Source organism: Psittacula echo (assembly GCF_963264785.1).
Source record: "Psittacula echo genome assembly, chromosome: 21".
NCBI classification, from domain to species: domain Eukaryota; kingdom Metazoa; phylum Chordata; class Aves; order Psittaciformes; family Psittacidae; genus Psittacula; species Psittacula echo.
In genome coordinates this window covers 7,412,836-7,433,319 of record NC_137757.1, presented here as the reverse complement: position 1 = coordinate 7,433,319, position 20,484 = coordinate 7,412,836, and the positions used below count along the sequence as shown (strand labels likewise).

Here is a 20,484-nt window from a genome sequence, read left to right as displayed (position 1 = left end):
TGCCAGGCAGCTCCCTGGCAGTGGCTGAGGATGCCATGGGGTGCTGCCAGCAGAGCTGCCCCCTTCCCGTTCTCCTTTCCTTTGCAGCCCCCGTTCCCCTCACAGCAGATAAGGGCTCGTGAGCAGCGGTGAGAGCAGCAGCAGTCCAAGTGCTTGTGACCCCCCCTCGCTTCCTGCACCGTGCTCCGCATGCCAAGTGTGGCTCCTGGTGGGACGCAGCGATGCAGCACCACGGGGTCACAGTTTGCTGCCTTCTCTGATGCCAACATCTCCCCTGCTGCGTGTCCCTGCTCCGGGGAGTGCCAGCCTCTGGCACACGTGGGGCAGCCAAGGTGGACGAGGGCAAAGTCCAGCTGGGGCACCTTGGGCCCACGTGGCTGTGGGAAGCAGAGCAAGGAGCTGTGGGTTGGCATAGTGCCTGTCCTGCCCTCACCGCTGCTGCCTGCACTCTGCAGGAGAGCCAGTCCCACCACTGCATGGAGATGTGGAAAGAGCCCAGAGCCAGGTGCATTGATCCTGGATGCCCCGTGGAGCAGCAGGGACGTGCTGAGCCGCACCATTGCACAGCGCAGGGTGAGCACCCCAGCGATGCACAACCCCTTGCACGATCCCTCCAAACCCACCCTGGAAAGCCACCGATCCGGCTGGGGAGCCGGGCAGTTTGATCACACGGGGCTTTCCTGCTGCATCCTGGCTCCCCCTTCAAAGCCTGTGCTTCAAAGCAGCGTGAGCCGGACATGCGCAGCTTCAAGGATCCCCAGGGATCACCCAAAGGGGCCAGGGAACCGGAGTCACCCCAAAGCCCCTATCCCAGCAGGCTGGGGCAGCGCTGGGGGCAGTGCGGCCAGGGCAGGGAGGCGCTGGCCCTTGCAGTGCTCCGAGCCAGCGCTGAGTTTGTTGGTAAGAAGCGTCCAGGAAAGGCAGGACCGACCTGCGGCCGGCCCCGGCTTCCTCCCCGGCCAGCACCGGGGCAGGGCGGCGCTGGAAGGGGCCACCCCGAACCCCCGACACTTGCAGGCTGGGGTTCACATTGTCCCCACGACCGCCAGCGCACAGGGATGGGGTGAAGGCTTTGTGGTTCCTTGAGGGGTTGTGGTGTCCCAGGGAAGGGCGCTGCAACCCCCCTCCCCTGATGTGGTCCTGTGGCAGCACCATCCCCTCTTGGGGACGCACTGCGACACTTCTAAAGAGGCAGATGGGACACAGCGACCCTCCCAGGGGGTCCAAACGCAGGGCATGGGCCTCTCTGCCGCGGCATCGCGCCTGCAGCCCCAGGCACGCAGCGCCGTGGATGTGGGGATTGAGCCGGAATCGGGGCCCCTCTCCCATGTCGGGGGGCTCAAGGGGAACCCGGGGGGGGTCATGGTGGCGGCCGGACGATCTGGTCCCGTGGCCGGACGGTCAGGTCTGTGACCGCGGTGCTCGGTGACGGGGCTGGACTGCCACCTCCCGGGGGAGCCGGGACAGAGACGCGAGCGGCGACGGCGGCCTCTGCTCCAGGCTTTAATGAAACCAATCCGTTAATAAGTTAATCAAGTGAGGTAACGGCACGCGGGGAGGGCTGCGGACACCCGCCACGCTTAACCCACCAGGTCAGCTGCTGCGTGCGCGTGCACCCATAGTACCCACACACCAACCCATCCAGGGCACCCAAACAGCCCCTTGTGCCCCCTACAGCACCGCTGCCCCACTGCCCGGGGTGAGAGGGGCCAGGGTGGCATGGGAGCACTGGGAAGGCTGCAGGTGGCTCTGGCCACATGCACTGACAAGGCAGAGGAACGAGCAGGGTTTGGGGTTCCCCAGTGCAGGAGCAGAGGCACAGGGGGGCTGGGGAAGGGGGTGCAAATCCCATGGTGCAAAGCCCAGAGGGGAGCTGCACTGGCAGCAAGGGGACGGTCACCACTGAGCCCCCCTTGACCCCCGGCTGCCCCAGCTCAGCAAACTTTGGCACTACCATGATCCTTCAGCCCAGTGCTGCAGGGCCAGAAACCAGCCCCGGCTCTGGGGTCAGGGCATGACAGGAATCATGGACAACACCCCCCCACCTGACCTGTGCCTCCCAGTCCATAAAAGGGATGGGCACATGGAGAGCACTGCAGGACCAGGCAGAGAACGAATCCTCTAAGCAAGAATAGGGTCTGGGACACAGGAGGGAGAGATGGCTCTTTGGGACCACTGTCCCCATCGCCTGTGCTGCATCCCTCCATCCTTCACAGCCCCGAGCCCCCATGGGCAGCAGGATGCAGCCCTGTGTGCTGGTGGAGGGGTTTGCTTATTGTCTATGAGCCCCACGGGTTGCTCTTCCCGAGGATGTTGCATATCAAGACATTATTGCATAAATATATATGTATATCTTCTATATATATATTGCCCTGGGAGCATGCACGGGCAGGCAGAAGGCTCTGCTGTGCTTCTAGAGGTGCAGCCAGGGCTGCAAGCAGAGAAATAACCCAGGCAGAGGAGGGTGAGGGGGACAGACCCCCATTACCAGCCTGGGGGGGGCCTGACACAGCCCTGACACAAGTAAAACCACAATGGGTCTTGCCCCAACGTCTCTGCTTGGTCCCAGCAGCAGGAGGGAGATGGAGCCTTGCATAGCTGGAGCTGGCCCTGGCTCAGCTCTGGGGGACCAGGCTGGACCCTGATGAGGAGCTGGATGGGGCTCAGCCTGGAGCATCCCCACCATGGCTGGGGAGCACTCAAGGGCCCAGGAGCTTTGGGGTCTCACCCCTGAGGAGGGGCAAGAGCATCCCAGCAGTGTGGTCTGGCCATAGCTCAGTGCTGCTGGCTCCCAGCACATCCCAGCACGGGTGCCCCGCTGCAGCCACGCTCCCACAGGGGAAGACTTGGTTCAAGTAACGTGGTGAGGGCCATCCCAGCACCCATCCCGGCTGCTGCACGTGGCAGGATCCATCCACTGCCACCCTACTCAGTCCATGTTGGTGCTGGCCGACCTGGAGATGGTGAGGGTCTGTGCAGAGACCGAGATGTCCTCGTGGTCCACGGGGCTGTGGTAGTCAGAGGTGATGTCTGGCTCACAGGGGGGCACCTGCACAGCAGCCAGGCTGAAGGAGTTGATGGAGCCCTTGCGGAGGCACTGCGAGTAGAGCCCAAGCAGCAGGTCCAGCTTGTGCTCGATGGACTGTACCTGCAAGGGAGGGCAGAGCTGGGGGGGGTCCATCCTCAAGGAGGAGGGACACGGGGGTCCCAGCTGGGGATGGTTTCAAGCTCCCAGGGGTGGTCCCCTCCTGACCTGTCTCTCCACCTTGACCACACGCCCCATCATGCTGAGCTCGTCCACCAGCTCTGTCTCCAGTGCCGGCTTCTCCACCTTCTCTCGCACCTTCTTGTCCACAGTGAGGGTGCCCCTGCCCACAATCTGGTCCACGCTGGCAGGGAGGGAAGGGAAAAAGCCCATCACTCCCAGCGGGAACAGAGGGAGTGAGGCCACAATGGCCTCCAGGGACATGGTCACGGGTAGTGGTGGGTGACCCAGGCAAGCCTTGAGGGCAGCTCACCGTGTCTGCAGGCTCTTGATCCTGCCCAACATGTCCAGGTGACCGGCTGAGTACTGCTCGATGACGTCCTTGACATCGTAGGGACGCAAGGTCTCCTTGAACTTCCTTTTGGCCACCAGGAACTTCAGGATCCTGCAGGAACACCGGGCTGGCAGTGGGGAACCCCAGCGGGTCCATGCTGGCAGGAGGTGAGCACTTGCAGAACACCAAGGTCCTGACCACTGCCCCTCTGGGACTGATCCAGGATCCATCCCTGCTCCCTGCCTGGTTTGGGCACTGCCATGGGCTGGACCGAGGCTCTCTGGACAGATCCACTCATCCAGCTGGGAATGGCAGCACAAGCACTGGGGGACACAGGAGGGGATGGTCTCACCTGACCGCCCGGATGAGGGTCTTCACCGCTGGCATGATGTCCTCGCAGGTCAGGTCGCAGCGGGAGCTCTGCTCCTCGCCGCTGTCCTCCAGTGGGCAGTCAGCTGTGGATGGTGGCAGAGACTGAGGGCTGCAGAGACCCCTGTACCCCCAAAACGCCTGCACGCCCCTGCCTGACCCCACATCTGCATCCAGAGCCCATCAGTCCCATGGCTCACCCTCAACTGTGGTCCGCGGCTTGAGCCTCAGGGATGCTCGGAAGCGCGTTCGGTCGTTGAAGCTCCAGCTCTTCTGCACCTTGGTGGGGCTGGAGGCCTCGGGGAGGTCCTCGGTGCTGGGGGAGCGGTGCAGGGGAGGCCCGAGGTGCTGCCTGCCCCGGCTGCCTCGCTGCGAGCTGCTCAGCCGGATCCGCTCCTTGATGCCCATCCTGTTGCTGCGGGGGAAGAGCCGGGCGGGCAGGTCAGTGAGGGGGGACAGGGATGGGGACAGGGATGGGGGAGCAGATAGATCCCTGCTGTGGGAATACGCAGTGCCCACACGGTGGGGGTGAGGATGGGGGTGTCCGTGCCGAGCTCATGGAGAGTCCCTGGCACACGATGGGCACAAGGTGTGAGCTGGGCCAGGAGCAGGAGATGCTGCGTTCCCATGAAGGAGCGGCTCTGGGGTCACTCCTTGAAACACGTTTTTTCTCCCCAAAGGCAGAGAAAGGAGGAGACACACAGACAGGGAAGGAGGGGACAGAGAGGTACGGTGGTGGAGAGGACACAGCAGAGCCATGGCAGAACAACTAGTCTCTGTCCCGCAGGGAGCAGCGCTGCTCCTGCTCCATCCCTGCTGGCACGGAGGCACCCAGCCAGGCCTCTTCATCCTCCTCATCCTCCTCCTGGCTACACCACCTGATTCAGGCTCTACTCCAGGGAGCGAGAGGAGCAGCCCCTGCCTGCCCTAACATGAGCTCTGCTCCCCAGTCCAGCAGGCGGAAGAAACAGGCATCGTTTATGTAGGACCTACACAAAAACACTGGGTGCTGCCTTTTATAGAACTCAGGACCACAGGCACACCTTGGGCCACGCAAGGAGGCCAAGCAGATGCACAGCTCTGAGCAGAGGAAGCCAGAGCCTTTGGGAAGTTTCCTGCATCTCCTGGGGCAGGAATCCCAGGGCAAGTCAGAGGGAAAGGGAGGGTACTCCCAGTGCAGGTTACTGGTGAGCTGGTCCCAGGCAGGGCTGCCACAAGCTCCTGCAGTGGGTGTCATGCGATCCATGCTGGAGCATGGGAAGGATGTGTCCTGGGGGACTGAAATGAGATTCAGTTTATCCAAGTGCCCCGGTGATGGCCATGGCAAGCCCAGCACGGCCAATGGACCACACTCATCCATGCTGCATGGGAGGGGAAACTGAGGCAGGGGTCGATGTGGGGACACTGGGGACAGGCAGCTCAGCACAGGCCATGCACAGACCCCTCTGCCATGCAGAAGAATCAACCTGCAGCCTCTGACCCCACTGCCTCAAGCCCCAGCCCCTGCTCCCTGCAGCCAACATGGGCACCATGCAGGATGCTGTACCTCCATCTCCACGTGCCCCACGTCCGCTTGCCACTAAAGATGGGGCTGGAGGGCAGGGCAAAGACACAGGAGAAAACACAAGTTAGCCCTCAGTCAGGAGCATCCCAGGCCCCAGTGCTCCAGGCATGACCCAGTGCATAGGTGCAGGGACCCAGGCTGCCATAGTGAGCATCAATCACCCGCTGAACCAGCCACGGTACCCGCCTGTGCTGTGGAGGCAAGAAGCACGAGTAACGTTGTTTGTGTAGGTCCTACATAAACACTTAACGCCTGCCCCTCAGGGGAAGGTCCAGTTTCCCAGCAGTGGGGCTCTCCCAAAGAGCTATTTGGTGCTGGCACGTTACCTGAGTTGTAAGCACTTGTGGGGCTGCACATCCTCCTCCTTCCAGCTTGGGGGGTGAATGGGGGGCACATGAGGTTTGGAGTGGGTTGGAGGGATGGAGAGGAGGAGAGTGAGCAGAGCAGGGGAGGAGAGAGAGAAGATGAGATGTTATGAGAGGTGATGCTCACAGAGAAGATGGGGCTTGGCCCCCCCAGCTGGGATGGTTGGGAGGGTTCAGTCCCTCACCTGCCAGCTTCTGAGCCCAACAAACCCATACTCACCTTGGGTCTGGCAGGAGCTCCAGGTCCCCCAGCCCCACACCTTGCTGGACCTCCCATAGACCCTGCTCCATCGTCACAGGGGAAACAGAGGGACAAAGCCTGCCTCTCCCCACCTAATCCTGATGCTGGCCTGGGTTCTCCTTGGCACTGGGGCAGCTTGGCATGGCTGCTGCAGGCATGGCAGCCCACCTCAGACGGGAGGAACTGGGCTTGCTCTTGCCTGGCTCTGCAGCAGCTCCAGCCCCACGGGCTCACAGCACTGCCCTCACAGGACCATTTCCAGCCTCTCTGGGCTGCTCTGTGCAGGGTCCTGGTGCTGCGAGGTGGAGATGAGCAGTGTGAGAGGCTTCACCATGGCCCAACAGCCCAGGAGGAGTCCATGCGGATCGAGCATGGCCCCTCTGGAGGCAGTGGCAGGAGCGGGGCTCTGGGTTGATGCTGAGATGCACCGCGGTGGCGCCGCAGGAGGACAGAGAGGAGCAGAGAGAGGACAGAGAGGGGAGAACACAGGGCTGGGGCTGCACCCTCCTACCTGTCCCCTGAGCAAGCAGCGGGGCTGACGCTTTTCTGGCCAGGGGTGAAGGGGTGATAAGGCGGTGGGGCTCCGTCTGGCAACTTTTTCACCTCTGAATTCCTAAATCCTCCGTTGCGGACTCGGTGCAAATGCTCAAAGATAAGGACCAGTTCTCTGAGGTTGGGGTTAAATAAAAACATGGAGAAATTAAACCTTCCAAAGCAAAGGAGCTGAGCAAACCAAGGCTGCGCAAGGCCAGGCTGTCTGTGAGCCAAAGCAAAACCAGGGCAAAAGAAGAAGCAAAACCCAGCACTTTTCTTTGGAATAGACGGTTTCTTAACAGCTCTGAGTGGTCCTGCTGGCTCCTGGGGTGACAGAGCAGGGGCAGGGGTGCTGGGAGCCCCACAGAGGAGTTGGATGGGTGCTGAGAGGGATGGGTCAGGCAGAGAACAGGCAGGACAAGCACTGTGCCATGGCGTGGGGACAGGGGTGCTCGCCTCCACCTGAGCCAGGGGTCTGGGCACTGCTGGAGCAGCCAGGAGGGGCAAGCTCAGAGCCTGGCCCTATCCCAAGCCCTGGCACAGCAGGAGGGGCCGGTGGAGCCCCGTGCTGCCTGCAGTGGGACTGCCCTGCAGTGGTGCTGGGGAAGCCGGATCTCCTGGGTTGGGACCAGAGGGACGCGCGCCCGCCGATGGTGAGAGCCTGTCCTTGAACAAATGGAGTGAAACAGAACGCGTCTGTCACTGCAAAGGAGCTCATGGACACAGCAGGGGCAGGATGTGCAGGCAGGGGCAGGACGTGCAGGCAGGGGCAGACCCTGGTGTGCTTGATGTGATGGGAATGCACAGGGTATCTTCAATCCAACCATGATGGCAACATCCAGGGGCCCCAAGAGGGAAGAGTATGACATGGACAGGGCATGGGGCTCCCTGTCATCAGATCCCCACGTCCCTCTGCTCTGCTGCCAGGCTCAGAGCCAGCTCCTGGCTGGCTGCAGCTCCATCACCCCAGCCACGAGGTCCCATGGCACTATCCTCTTTCTCATGGTGGTGCTGAAAGAAGGCTATGGATGGGGTGAGAGGGGACATGGGTGGGATGGATGCTGGGGGATGGTGAGAATGGAGGAGGACACTGGGTATTTCATGGAATCCCAGCCTGTATTGAAGGAGCCTTAAAGCTCATCCAGCTTCAACCCCTGCCATGGGCAGGGACACCTTCCACTGGAGCAGCTTGCTCCAAGCCCCTGTGTCCAACCTGGCCTTGAACACTGCCAGGGATGGGGCAGCCACAGCTTCTCTGGGCACCCTGGGCCAGCGCCTCAGCACCCTCACAGGGAAGAGCTTCTGCCTTATCTCCAACCTGAACTTCCCCTGTTTCAGTTCAAACCCATCACCCCTTGTCCTGTCCCTACAGTCCCTGGTGAGTAGCCCCAGACTTCAGCAGGTGCTGTGCTCCGGTGGCCCGGGGCTGAGCGAGGCTCCATCTGCACTGTTCAGCCCCACAGAGCCCTCAGCGGCTCCACGTGGGCCCTCCTGGCAGGGGCTGCCCAGGCGGTGGGGCACCCCATGGCCCCACAGGGACCCCCTGGGACCCCCGCAGCCCTCGGCCACGTGCTGCCTACCTGAAGGTGGGCAGGAGGCTGTCGTAGTAACACCAAGTGGCCGTCAGGTACGTGCGGCTGACATCCGTCGAGTACAGGCGCCAGGCAGCCTGCAGGGAGCGAGGAGAGCTCCTGAGCCCCTGCCAGCCCCACGCATCCCTTGGCCACCACGGGCAGAGCCTGGCACCCAGGAGCCAACTCCAAGGTTCCGTGTTTGGGTTCTGCCTGCCGCAGGCAGGGACAGGCAGAGCAGATGGGGCAGGGTGAGAGCGGAGCATTCCCGGGAAGGGATGCGATGGGATGCGATGGGATGGGACATTTTGCCCTGTGCTACCTGGATCAGATTCGCAGCTGGAGTCCTTCTCTTCTCAAAGTGCTTCTGCCGATGCTGCTCCTGCACTTTGAGGGCAAAGCCGGAGCCCAGGATCCCCTGGGGATGGGAAGGAATGGGGTCTGTGGGTGCCAGCAGAGACAGGGACACTCCCACCACAGGGGTGGATTGGGTCCCTTTCTCCCCATCTCCCTGCTCTGGAGGCACAGGGACCCTCTCCCTGCCCTACTCACGGCGGGCAGTGCAAAGAAGGAGATGCCGAGCAGGGCAAATCCAGCCGCCAGCATCCGCCCCAGCCATGTCTGCGGCGTCTTGTCCCCGTAGCCGATGGTGGTGAGGGTGACCTGCCCGGGGGCAGAGCAGGAAGAGGCCTGGAGGGACCTCCCCCACCACAGCCCCATCCCACCCTCCTCATCCCCTCCCGGCACTGGGGGGCCGCGGCGGCCGAGCTTACCGTGCCCCACCACAGGGAGTCGGCGTAGGTGGCAAACTGGGCATTGGCATCCTTCTCGGCCAGGTAGACGAGGAAGGAGGCGAAGATGAGCACCAGGAACCCGATGTACCAGGCGGTGATGAGCTCCTGCTGGGGCACGGGGGGTGAGAGGGGCTCGGGGGCTGTGTGTGTGGGGCCGCACCAGGACCCATGTCCTCACCTTGCTGTGTGCATAGACAACAGAGCCCAGCAGCTTCCAGGTGCCGCCGCGCCGGTCCATGCGCACCATGCGCAGGATCTGCAGGAAGCGCATGCTGCGCAGCGCCGATGTGGCGAAGATGTTGCCCTGCGTGCCCGCAGCAATGACGGCCACTGAAGCCACGCAGACGATGAAGTCTGGGGACAAGCAGAGGTTTTCCCGCCATCCACAGCAGGGGCTGACGCTGCCACTCCTCACATCCCGGTGCTCCCACCCCGAGCATCCCAGTACCTATCACGCAGAAGGGCTTCCTGGCGAAGCGGAACCGTCCCCGCCAGCCGCGGTAGCGGCAGCAGCAGCCGGCGGCCCACACGCGGATGATGTACTCCATGCCGAACACCACAATCATGACAAACTCCTGCCAGGGGGAAAAGAGGGACACGGGGGTGAGGTGGGGGGTACTCGGCTTTGGGGGTGCAAAGTGAAATGCAGGTGTTGAGGATGGTGCAGGAGGAAGAATGATGTCACCCTGACACAGCCCCGTCTAAAGCCATCCCCAGGGAATCAGGGCAGCGAGACGAGAGCCGCAGGCGCCGAGCCTGCGTGAGCAGCCCCGGCTCCTGCCTGTGCCAAGCTCATACCAAGCTGGGTCCTTTTCCTCCACCGTCAGCATTGTCCTCCTACCTCTCATACACACTGCTTACTCGCAGAAAGTCACAAGGACCTTCCCAATTTAGTCTCCATCACTCAGGAGAACTCCAGCGTCAGCTCTTTGTGACAGTTTGGGGGAAAGTTGCCTTTTTTAGCCCCTCCTGCCCTGCCTTTTCCAGCGGTTTGTACCTGTCTGCACCAGTGGCAGTGATGGGGCATCCTGAGCTGGAGACAGCAGCAGCAGTGAGGCCACCCTGCAGCTCTTCCTTGTCACTAACACCAATGACCAATAGTGATATCTGGGCTGGGGAAGGGGTTGGAGAGGTTTTGTCCATGATCTTGTCTTTTAGAGCGTAATGTGGGGAGGAGAACCCTGAGCACAGCCCTGATCCCCACTTACCAAGATGAAGAGGCACTCGTTGGCCAGTTTCTGGTGCTCCTGGATGGTGGAGAAGACCGACAGCACCAGGCAGCTGAAGACAAGGAGGAATCTGGAACGAGAGCGGGTCAATGTGGGCACCAGGGCAGGCTGCTCATAGCAGGGACCCCCTGTTCCTTGTGCAACCCCGGGCATGAGCTCACTGCCTGGGGATGCGTGATGGCCCCCTGACATCACTCCCACTGGTCCCCCATGTGATGGGGACCAGCCCTGCGTGGCACCTGCACATCCCTGGGCAGCAGCAGGAGGAGGAGGACCAGGCTCCAGCAGCCACAGGGCTCAGCGCCAGGCTCTGCTGCAGCCTCTGCCCAGAGAAAACAACCACTAATTAAAGGCAGGGAGGGAAGACGGGGGTCCTGCACCACAGCAAGGTACTGCTGCTGCAGAGCAGGGACCAGAGCTTCTCCTGACTGCCCCCAGCATCATTGCCACTGAGGGGATCTATTCCTGAGAGCTGGCTTAAGGCACAAGGGGCTTTGGCCCATTTAAAATAGAGAGGGGGGGGAAGAATAAGAGACTCTGAAGATGAAGCAAATGAAACTCCAAAAATACATTTTTTTCTCCTGATCCAGCGATTCTAAAAATAGAAATAGGAGGGTTTGTGCCACCGGCCACGTGATGGCGTGCTATGGGCCACTGCTGCCAGAGCCGGCGCCAGGATGGCACCGGGGGCACCAGGCACTGGTAGCACCAGGGTGGACAGGGTGAGGCCGGCAGGACAAGCAAGGTGGCCCTGGCACCATGTCCTCAAGTGGGTGAGCGCCCACCCTGCCCACCCAGCACCATCTCCCCAGTGCCCATGGGACCCATCAATGGTGTGGGGGGCATCCGCTTGGGACCACGCTCCCATCTCCTCTTGTTGCTGACATGGAATTTAGAGCCGAACCTGGACCAGCTGAGAGGTGAAATCAGACCTGACCCACACCCCTGCCCCAGCGCCTGGGGGAGACATTGGTTGATGCAGGGGAGAGGAGAGGATGATCTGTGCTCTCTGCACACCCAGACAAGGGGGTAGCACCCAGCTCAAATCCCAGCCTAAAGGGGACAGGCAGGTCCCCTTCCCCAAAACCACCAGGAGGGGAAACTGGAGATGGGACTGATGGAAGAGAAACCCCAGGAAACAGGAGAAAGGTTGGATCCAGAGTACAGAGAAGGGAGAACCGGAGCAATACACCATGAGTGAGCTACAGGAATGATGGGGCTGAGGGTACTGCAGCCTAAACACCACCCTGCCCTCGCTGCGGAGGACGATGCTCCTCTCCCAGGCACTGCCCATCTGCAAGGCAGAGGCTGGAGCCAGTTCCTTCTCCCTCTGAATTATTAATGGAGCCCCTTTCCTCCAGCACAGCAGTTCTGCGTTAACTCCTCCAGCAGCCAATGGCTCATGAAGCCCCTGTCCTGCCCATGCCAGCACAGCAGCAGTGGGGCCATGGGCAGGGAGCACCCTGCCGGCTGCTGCTTCTCAGCCACAGTGGTCTGAGGAGCAGTCCCAGAGCTGGTGAGCAGAACCTCAGCAGTGAGGATCACACAGTCAGGACTTAGCAGGCAATTACATGGGCAGCGAAGCACAAAGCAGAAGAGAAGGCAGGAATCTCCCAGCCTGCAAAGATTTGTGCCTCTCACCCCAGCCAGGGAGCAGGAAGGGGGGGTCTCTGTACCTGGGATACTGCTCCCATGGGATGTGCTGTGGGTGGCCCTGCCTTGGGGAGCAGCAAATCACAGTTAGCACCAAGCTGAAGCCCCCATTTCTCACCACAAGCAGTGGGGCTGGTTGGTAAAGCCATGCTGCAGACACCTTCTACCCGCCCCCCCCCGCATCCCACAGGAATTGGTGGAGGATACAGGCATGTGAGGCCCCTTGGGGCCGGCTGGGAAAGAAACTTTCTGGGAACACATCACCTGCTTGGAATTAATGCATAAGCCTGGGCAAACGCCCCGTCCCGCTGCCGGCAGCGTGTAAGCAGCTTAGGGAGAGGGTCAGATGCCTGAAGGCAGCGGTGCCAGCGGTGCCAGGCTTCTCACCCCACCTCCAGGCTCTTCCCACCCACCAAGTGAGGCCAAAAACCCAGGAGCAGCACCAGGGAACATGGGGATGGTGCAAAGATGGTGGGGCAAGAACCGGCAGCAGCCTCGCTGCCTCCCTGCGCCCCTGCGCCAGCATCCCGTGGGATGCAGAGAGCAGATGCTGTTGTTGCTGAGCCGGTGCATCAGCTCTCCCCAGTTAAAATTCCCCGCTCCCAGCAGCCGCCTCCCCGAGGGACTCCTGCCACATCCACACACCTTCCCACTGGCACATGTCCCATACAGGAGGGGACACAAGGATGGGATCTCTCTGGCTGCTCTCACCCCAGCAGGAGAGGAGCCTGGCTGCAGGAACATTCATCCCCAAAATAATTAAAACCCGATGGGGGGCCTGGCTTGGAGCAGGCAGATCTCCTCCCATTAATCTTCATTACAATGGACTTTGCCATATGCTGCTGCCCACCCCGGCAGCATGGTGCCATTGGAGATCCAGGTGAGCTGGGAAAGCTGCTGAGCACAGGGAAGTGGGGCCAGGTCAGCCCTGGCCAGCAAGGAGCAGAGCTGGGCATGAGGGCAGCAACCAGCACCCAGTGCCCCCCCGAACACCTCTGGGTAAAGGGGCTGTAGCCTGGTACAGCCTGGGAGAAGCTGTGCCACAGCACCATGGTGAGTGATGGGACCGTGGTGCTCAGAGCCCATGCAGTGGGATGGGATGGCACAGGGCAGCCCAGCTGCAACCCCAGCCCCAGCAAGCAGCCAGTGTCCAGGCTTGGAATAGGGGTGACACTGGGCACTCATGTGTCGCAGCAGGGCTGGCCCAGACCCCGTTTCCCTCTCCCCCTGCACAAGCAGCATCAGGGAGGCTCACAGTGAGCCCAGCAGTAACTCAGCAGAAGGAAAACACCACGTGCTGCAGGATAAACAGCTCAGCCAAGGGGTGTGCGAGCAACAGCCTCCCCTCAACAGCACAGCTCCCTTCTCTGCCAAACCTGGCCCCATCCCGGTGCTGGCAGCAGTGCTGGGTGCCCACCCGGGCTGTACCCACTGCTGTGCCACTGTGGGAACCCCAGAATCCCAGCCTGGTTTGGGTTGAAGGGACTTCAAAGCTCATCCAGCTCCAACCCCTGCCATGGGCAGGGACACCTTCCACTGGAGCAGCTTGCTCCAAGCCCCTGTGTCCAACCTGGCCTTGAACACTGCCAGGGATGGGGCAGCCACAGCTTCTCTGGGCACCCTGGGCCAGCGCCTCAGCACACACATAGTGAAGAATTTCTTCCTAGGATCTAACCTAAATCTCCTCTCTCACAGTTTAAAGCCATTAACCCTGGTCCTCCCCATACATCCCTTGTCCAAAGCCCCTCTCCAGGTTTCTTCTGGCTGTTCGGACCAACACTGGCCAAGCCCAGCTCTGGTGGGATGGGGATGAGGACACAGATGGTGCTTTGCTCTCCAGCCTCCCCAGCCCAGAGGCTCAGCTCCCCGAGCACCGTCTGCAGTTGCATAAACAGAGTTTATAAATCCCCATCCCTCTGCACAGCAGCTCATGGGCAGAGGTGGAGCAGGCGGCCTGTCTGCCCCGCGGGATATAAATAACCGGGTGTACTGGACCTGTTTGCGCCCGTAACCATGGCACAGGGTCTGTCCCGCGCCGCAGAGCAGCAGCAAAGCACCAAGCCCTTCCCCACGGTCAGGGAAACTGGGGCTGGAGCCAGGAGCCAGCCCAGCACTGCCGCGGCACCAGCACTGCCAACCCCAGCACACGCTCAGAGCCTGGTCCACAACCTGGTTATTGGCAATGGGAGAAGGAACGTGCTGCTCCAAGCTCCCTCCTCACCCCAGAGCCAGGGGTGCAGCAGGACAGTGCCTTTCCAGCACCCTGATGCAGACTAAAAGCAGGGCTGGGATGAAGAGCAGGCTGCAAACCTCGTCCTGCAGCCCAGCAGCACCCATAGCAGCACCTTCAGACGACATCCCAAGGCACACAGCAACCAATGGCCCCAACATCCTTGTGCTTTGTCAAGCAGGAGCCAAAGCCTGTAGACAGCATCACCCATCACCCCTGCACTGCACAAGTCTGCACCCCCTTGTGAACCCCATTGCCCCACTTCACTGTCCCCACGGGGAGCTTGGTCACAAGACTCCTGCGCATGGTGCCAAGATGCTCACACAGAGCAGCTGAGATAGTTTTGCTCTTGAATCATCTGGCAAGGAGCTGGCTTAAGGAGGGGAAAAGGAACCCAGTGCGTTCTCAGCTGCACCTCCAGTGCACAGAGGGCTTTGAGCCCCGGAAGAGGGATCGGGGCTGCCCCCAGCTCCAGCACCCAGGGACTCTGCAGGGAACAAGGATCTTTGGGACACAGGGACATGAAGAGCCCCAAGAAGTCAAGGCACACTGAGACCCCAAGTGCATTGCACAGAGGGCAGAAGCACCCACAGGCAGAATGAGGGTCAGGCCCAGGCACTAGCTCAGCCCCACTCCAACACGGAATGCTGCTGAGCATCACCTCTGCACCCCCCAGCAGTGGGGCATCCCCCATCCTCAGGTACCCAAACTGGCACCTCCTGCTCCAGGCTGAGGAGCAGCAAGAGCGGAAAAGGGGAAAAAAGAAGAAAAAAATCAATGCCCAGTTTCATATTGCGCCAAAGTTGCTTAATTTTATGCCCTGGGAACACCGCAGCAGGCCGGGAAGTGCTGCACCGGCTTCGCCTCCTGCTGCCGTGTCCCCCAGACGCAGCTCCCATTTCAAGCCCAGGAAGGTGAGCAGAGCCAGCCCTGTGAGCAAGACCCCTGCTCAGGGCACAGCCTCCCCAGCCCCTTTTCTCTGGGCCATACAAGAGCAGCAGCACTGCAGGAGGCTACCAAGCACACCAGCCCCCGCGAGAGATGCAGCGATGGCAAGTTACAACTCAGAGCTTAACGCAAGAGGTTTCTCCAAGCAAGGGGTGAAGCCATTTCCCTGCAAACTCTCTGGGCCATGAAACAGCCCTGCATGGGTAGGCAAAGGGTTGGGATGGAGCTGCTGCAGGTGGCGACCATGGCAGCAGTACCCAGCCTGGCAGGGAAAGAGCCCGTCCTTTGGCCAAGTGGTGATGGAGGGATGCGGCAAGATGAGGGGAGCATGGCAGCACAGCTCTTCTCCCTGCAGCAGGGACAACCGACCCATCCTGCACACCACAGCCCTCATCAGGACCACAGCAGGACTGGAGCACTGGGAAGCTCAGGGACAGACCTGCTGTCAGCAGCCTGGTCCCTGGACAGTGCATCGGGGGGACCTGCCAACTGCTGACCTGCACCCATCAGCACCCTCTGTCCCTGCCAGCTGGGATCCCCATGGCTCCGAGTCAGGAGAGCCCAGTGCTGGTGTCTGGCATTGCTCAACCAGTGCCAGGGCTGCCCCAGGACTCTGCTCCCAAAACACATCTGGGGACCTGACAGCACCAAATGCAAGAGCAAGGCTGCCACGAGCACCCCTCAGGCACCGTGCTCTCATCTTCTCCCTGCCCCGGGTACAGGGTGACACTTCCACAAAGGCAATGACACCAAATCAACCCAGCAGCACCCGGTGAGGTCAGGGTGGCAAGCAGGGGCTTGCCGGTTGTTCCCGATGCTGCCAGCTCAGTGTTCCCTAATTTGCTCCAGGTCAAACTGTTCTTCATTAAAGCGCTCCTCTAGGAACCGGGAAAGTGCTGAGCTGCACTTCTGGTACACCCAGCAGTTTCATAACCATTGATACCAGCTCCCAGATCCTGGCTCCCATCAGGCAGCCTCCTGGGGACCACGCTGGGGGGGCTGGCACATGGCCCCAGTGAGCCCAACTGCAGGGAGAAGCCTCAAAGCACAGCAGGAACAGCTTGAACTCAAACCTGTCCAGTGCAGCTCCCAGCCGCAGGACAGCCCGCGGCCGGGCAGCACCAGGCTGGGCTGGCAGCACTGCCTGTGCCGAGGGCAGAAGCCTGCAGCAGGTCCCCAGCAGCTCCATGCACAGCACAAAGCAGGAGCTGGGTACGAGAACAGCCTTCCCCTTGGCTTAAGAGAAAGGGATTGGGAAAGGAAGTTTTCATTTTGCCTTCTGGCTCTAAAGCCTTTAGGTTAATGCACTGGTCACGCTCCTGTATTTGCTCTGCAAGCTCCAGGGCTGGAAACTGATTTCAAGAGGACAAGGCACAGCTTTGCAAGCCCAAGTGTTTGCCTCCATGGTCAGCACGGGGTTAGAGGGGATGGGGCTGCCCAGTCAGCACCACACACCTCAGCCCTGACTCGATCCCTGCATGGGCACCCACATTCACATCATCCCCTTCCTATAAAGGCTGGAGCATGGGAACCCACACGGACGCCCCGCATGGGACCCTGAAGGGCCGCAAAGCCCCGGCAGCAGCTCTGAGCCCATCGGGTCAGAGCCCAGCACAGCTCAGGGGCTGCAGACACTGTGAAGCCACCAAACCACCCTGCAACAGCCCAGCCCCAAGCGCTGGGCACAGGAAGCTATTTGGGATCAATTCTCCAACCAAGAGAGGCTGGATTTGTCCTTTAAACGGTACCAGCTCATCCCTGCTCCGTGCTCCTGCTGTTAAACCGCTCCGGGGGGGCAAAGAGCGTCGCTCCTCAGCAGGTGTTTCCATTCCAAGAGCTCTCAGCCGCATGGAGCCAGGCAGCGCTCAGCCGAGACTCAAGGACGGGTGCTGTAAGCACCTGTAAATGGCCCTGAGCTCGGGCTCCATCTCCCCCGTGCCTCGGTCTCCCCTCACGTAGGGGTGGCACAGCCCTCCTCTCCTTGGCACCCAGTGCTCACGTCCTGAGGCACCCAAGTTCCTGAGAACTCCACTGCCCTGCGCTGCTGCACACAGAGGAAACGGCTACTTTAGAGAGCCAGAAATGAGCCACGCTGAGAGCAAAAGGCTTCACGGAACATTCGCCCACATCTTGCACCCACTGCGTCACCTTCCCGGCTGTGAACCCAGCGAGTGACGCAACCCCACATCCTCCGAGTGCTCCACAGGCTTTGTTCCTGCTGCAGACCGGGCATCTCTTGCCCACACAGGGCAATGACCGTCTCCTACAGCCGGGGGCAGGAGGGACCTGGGGCTCGGTGGACTCGGTGATGGGAGCAGACAGGTCTGATGGGGCTGTTCCTGGGGCAAAACATGCACAGGTTGTGAGGAGGAACTGGTGGAGGACGCTCGGGCACACGAGTCTCAGCTGCGAGATGAGCAGGGCATCTCTCTTCCAGCACCTACACCAAAAAGTCTGGTCCCCCTCCTGCAGCGGGAGGTTTTCGCTGCCATCGTTAATTCCCTGCAGGAAAAGCTCATTTGAGGGCAGGATTTGCAGCGTAGGGATTCTTGTGGAAGCTCAGTGCAGGCGTTACAAATGGCCCCCGGGCTCCTCTCCCACTCCCCGGGGAGCTGAGGTGCCCTCTCAGCCAGTGACTAATTCATCCTGCCACCTCGATGTGCTCACCTAGGCAGGACCCGCGCTGCTGCCTCCTAATGAGCTCCCGCATCCCAGTAACGGCCCAGCTCCGAGGGGAGGGCAGGAGGCAGGTTTGGCTCATGGTGGCACAGGGGTCTGCGCCCGCACGCTGCACACACCAAGGACACAGAGGGAAATCACTTCCCCCCCGTGGCTGCAGGGGTGTCCCGGAGGTGTCCAGTGCAGTCCTGGGCTGGAGCATCCAGAACAACTGCCCCAGCATGGAGCCTCCCCGCAGCCCCCGAGTGCGCTGGGGACAGCCCAGCTCCGTATCCTTGCTCCAGCTCCCAAAGCAAACAACCTCAAAGGGCTGAATTTGTTACTTAGCCCTGAGCTGCGCGTCTTGGAGAAGTTTCTTTGCAAAAACCATGGGTTGCCCAGGGAGCAGCACCACAAACTGCATGGGGCCAGGGCAGGGAGCAGATGGGGCCCTGGGAGCATCCCAAGCTCCATCGCTGGAGAGGGATGATAAAGAGCAGGGGACTGACAGTGGCCGTGACCCAGGAATGCGCACAGCTCTTGGGGTCCAGCAGCCAGCGGCTGCAGGGACAAGGACACCCCTTCCCCACCTTACGCTGTCCCATCCGGGCACAGCTCCCGGGGTGCCGGGCTGGCACTTCTGTCCCAGCACCTCAGGTACACAACAGGACAAGGAGCCTCTTCTCACTCGGATCTATCCGGTCAGCCTGTGGGGAGCTCTGCCTTTGAGGCTCAGAGAACCCGGCAGCAGGCGAGGGGGCAGCGGGATATGACCCAGCTCTGCTCCGGTGCCGCCGGGAAGGGGCTCGCTGCACCAGGGACACAGGTCCCATCCCCCGGGACGCGCTCAGCTCCCCGCAACCGGAGCCACGGATCCGCCGCTGGACTCGGTCCCCGCTCGCTCTCGCCCCCCCCTCCCCGGGATCCCGCAGCGCGCTGCTCCCATCGCTCTGACCCCGTTACCGGACGAGCGGTTGGAGCCGGCACCGGCTGAGCTTCCCCGCCACCAAAACACTGAGAAACTTCTCCGGTGGAGCCCGGGAGCCGGAGCTCGGTGCGGGGCTCGCTCGGAACGACCCCTGCCCCGCGGCTCCCCGCACTCCCTTCCTCTCGGGCACCGGCACCAGCAGCGGCTCCCCGCACTCCCTTCCTCTCGGGCACCGGCACCAGCAGAGCCCGACCCCGCCGACCCACCGGGACCGGGAGTCCCGGGACGCCGCTGCCGGCCGCCGCCCCGCTCCCCGACGCCGTCGGCACTCACATGAAGACGTGGTAGACGAAGGCCCATCCGCGGGGCCGCTCCAGCACGTTGTACAGGCAGTTCTGGAGGCGGCGGCGGCAGCACCGCGGGGACCCGGCGGGGCGGGGGGCGGCCCCGGGGCGCGGCCCCGGCAGCAGCCCCCGGCGGCGGGGCGGGGGGGTCCCGCAGGGCTGCCCGGTGCCCTCGGTGCGCACCGCCGTCAGCGCCAGCACCGCCCGCCGCTCCCCGCCGCCCTCCGCCCCGGCCATGGCGCGGCCCCGCTCAGGGCACCACCGCCCGCTGCATTCCGCCCGCCGCCGCTCCTCCTTTGGACGCGGCGCGCCCCAGCCCCGCGCAGCCCCTGTCCCGGTGCCGGTGCCACCTGCCTTTAGCTGCCCGCCGCCGGGCCCTCCCCCGCGGGGCAGGCCCGCCCCGCAGTACCTGGCCCCCGCCCCGGGGGCTCCGCCGGGACGGGGCTGGAGGGGAGAAGAAGCGCGGGGCCGCTTCCACTGGTTTCCCCGGTGGGAACTCCGGTCCGGTTGCGGGACCCTTCCCCGTGAGGGTCCTGGGGAGCGGGGACTTCTGCTGCCCCCCAGCAGCGGGCAGAGCGCCCCGGCCACGGGTGTGCAGCACCCTGGGAATGAGCATCCCAGACCACGGGGTGTGGAGCATCCTGTGAGTGAGTATCCCAAGCCATGGGGCTTGGAGCATTTTAGGAGCAAGCATCCCAAACCGTGGGGTGTGGAGCACTCCGGGAATGAGCATCCCAGACCATGGGGTGTGGATCACCCTGGGATTCAGCTTCCCAAACCCCATGGCATCAGAGATTTCTGGCTGGAGCACCCCAGGCACAAGCTCCCTGGGGCAGCTGGCACCGACGCCCCCCCTGCTGCTTGACACTGAGCACCTCAGCCCAGGACACTCCTTTCCTCTCCTTTGCTCGGGGGCCAGGAATTGCTGGGCACACCGAAGTTTGGAGGGACACCAAATACCTGCAGGTGTGTTTCCCAGCTGTTTTCCCATCTGCCTGATTCCCCTCCACACAGCCTCCCATTAACCACTGGGGAAACTGAGGCAGGCGCTGGGAGTCCCTTTCCCAAGCAATCCAGGGGCAGATATGCCCCGTCCCTGCTGTCCCCGTGCACCCTCTACACCTTTGCAGCAGCGGGGTTCCCCCTCCCCGCGCAGGGCTCAGAGCAGAGCAACCTAAAGCCGTTGGTCGGTGAATTATTTAACGTGGTGTTGGAGATCCTGGCACGGGCCCTCTGAGCACTGCGGTGTTGGGGAGCTCTGGGGAAACGCACCATAAAGAGGCTATTTTAATAGACAATAAACAGTAAATGTTATTTACTGGTGCACAGGGACTGGTGCTGGTGAAACTCACCCCAGGAACCAGCCCGCATCCCCCCCCCAGGATGCTGCCCCATCCTGCTGCCACTCAGCCCCCACTGCAGCGAGAGCCATGTCCATGGAGGCTGAGATCCCGTGAATCCAACCCCAATTCTCCCCAGGGAAGTTGCGGGGTCTCCTCTGTGCTCCCCTCCTGCCT

General features: G+C 62.0%; 1 protein-coding gene across 1 annotated transcript; it reads right to left on the bottom strand.

Moving 5' to 3' along the window:
- Nucleotides 1–2,929: 2,929 nt before the first annotated feature.
- KCNQ4 (potassium voltage-gated channel subfamily Q member 4) lies at nt 2,930–19,204 on the bottom strand (the record flags this gene model as incomplete). The annotated part of the gene is made up of 14 exons (XM_080632505.1): nt 2,930–3,148; nt 3,254–3,389; nt 3,519–3,650; nt 3,892–3,994; nt 4,109–4,323; nt 6,590–6,745; nt 8,193–8,281; nt 8,506–8,601; nt 8,736–8,846; nt 8,957–9,082; nt 9,156–9,331; nt 9,426–9,552; nt 10,186–10,276; nt 18,957–19,204. 14 exons carry the CDS (start codon nt 19,202–19,204, stop codon nt 2,930–2,932), a joined length of 2,025 nt encoding a protein of 674 aa, XP_080488631.1.
- Nucleotides 19,205–20,484: the final 1,280 nt, after the last annotated feature.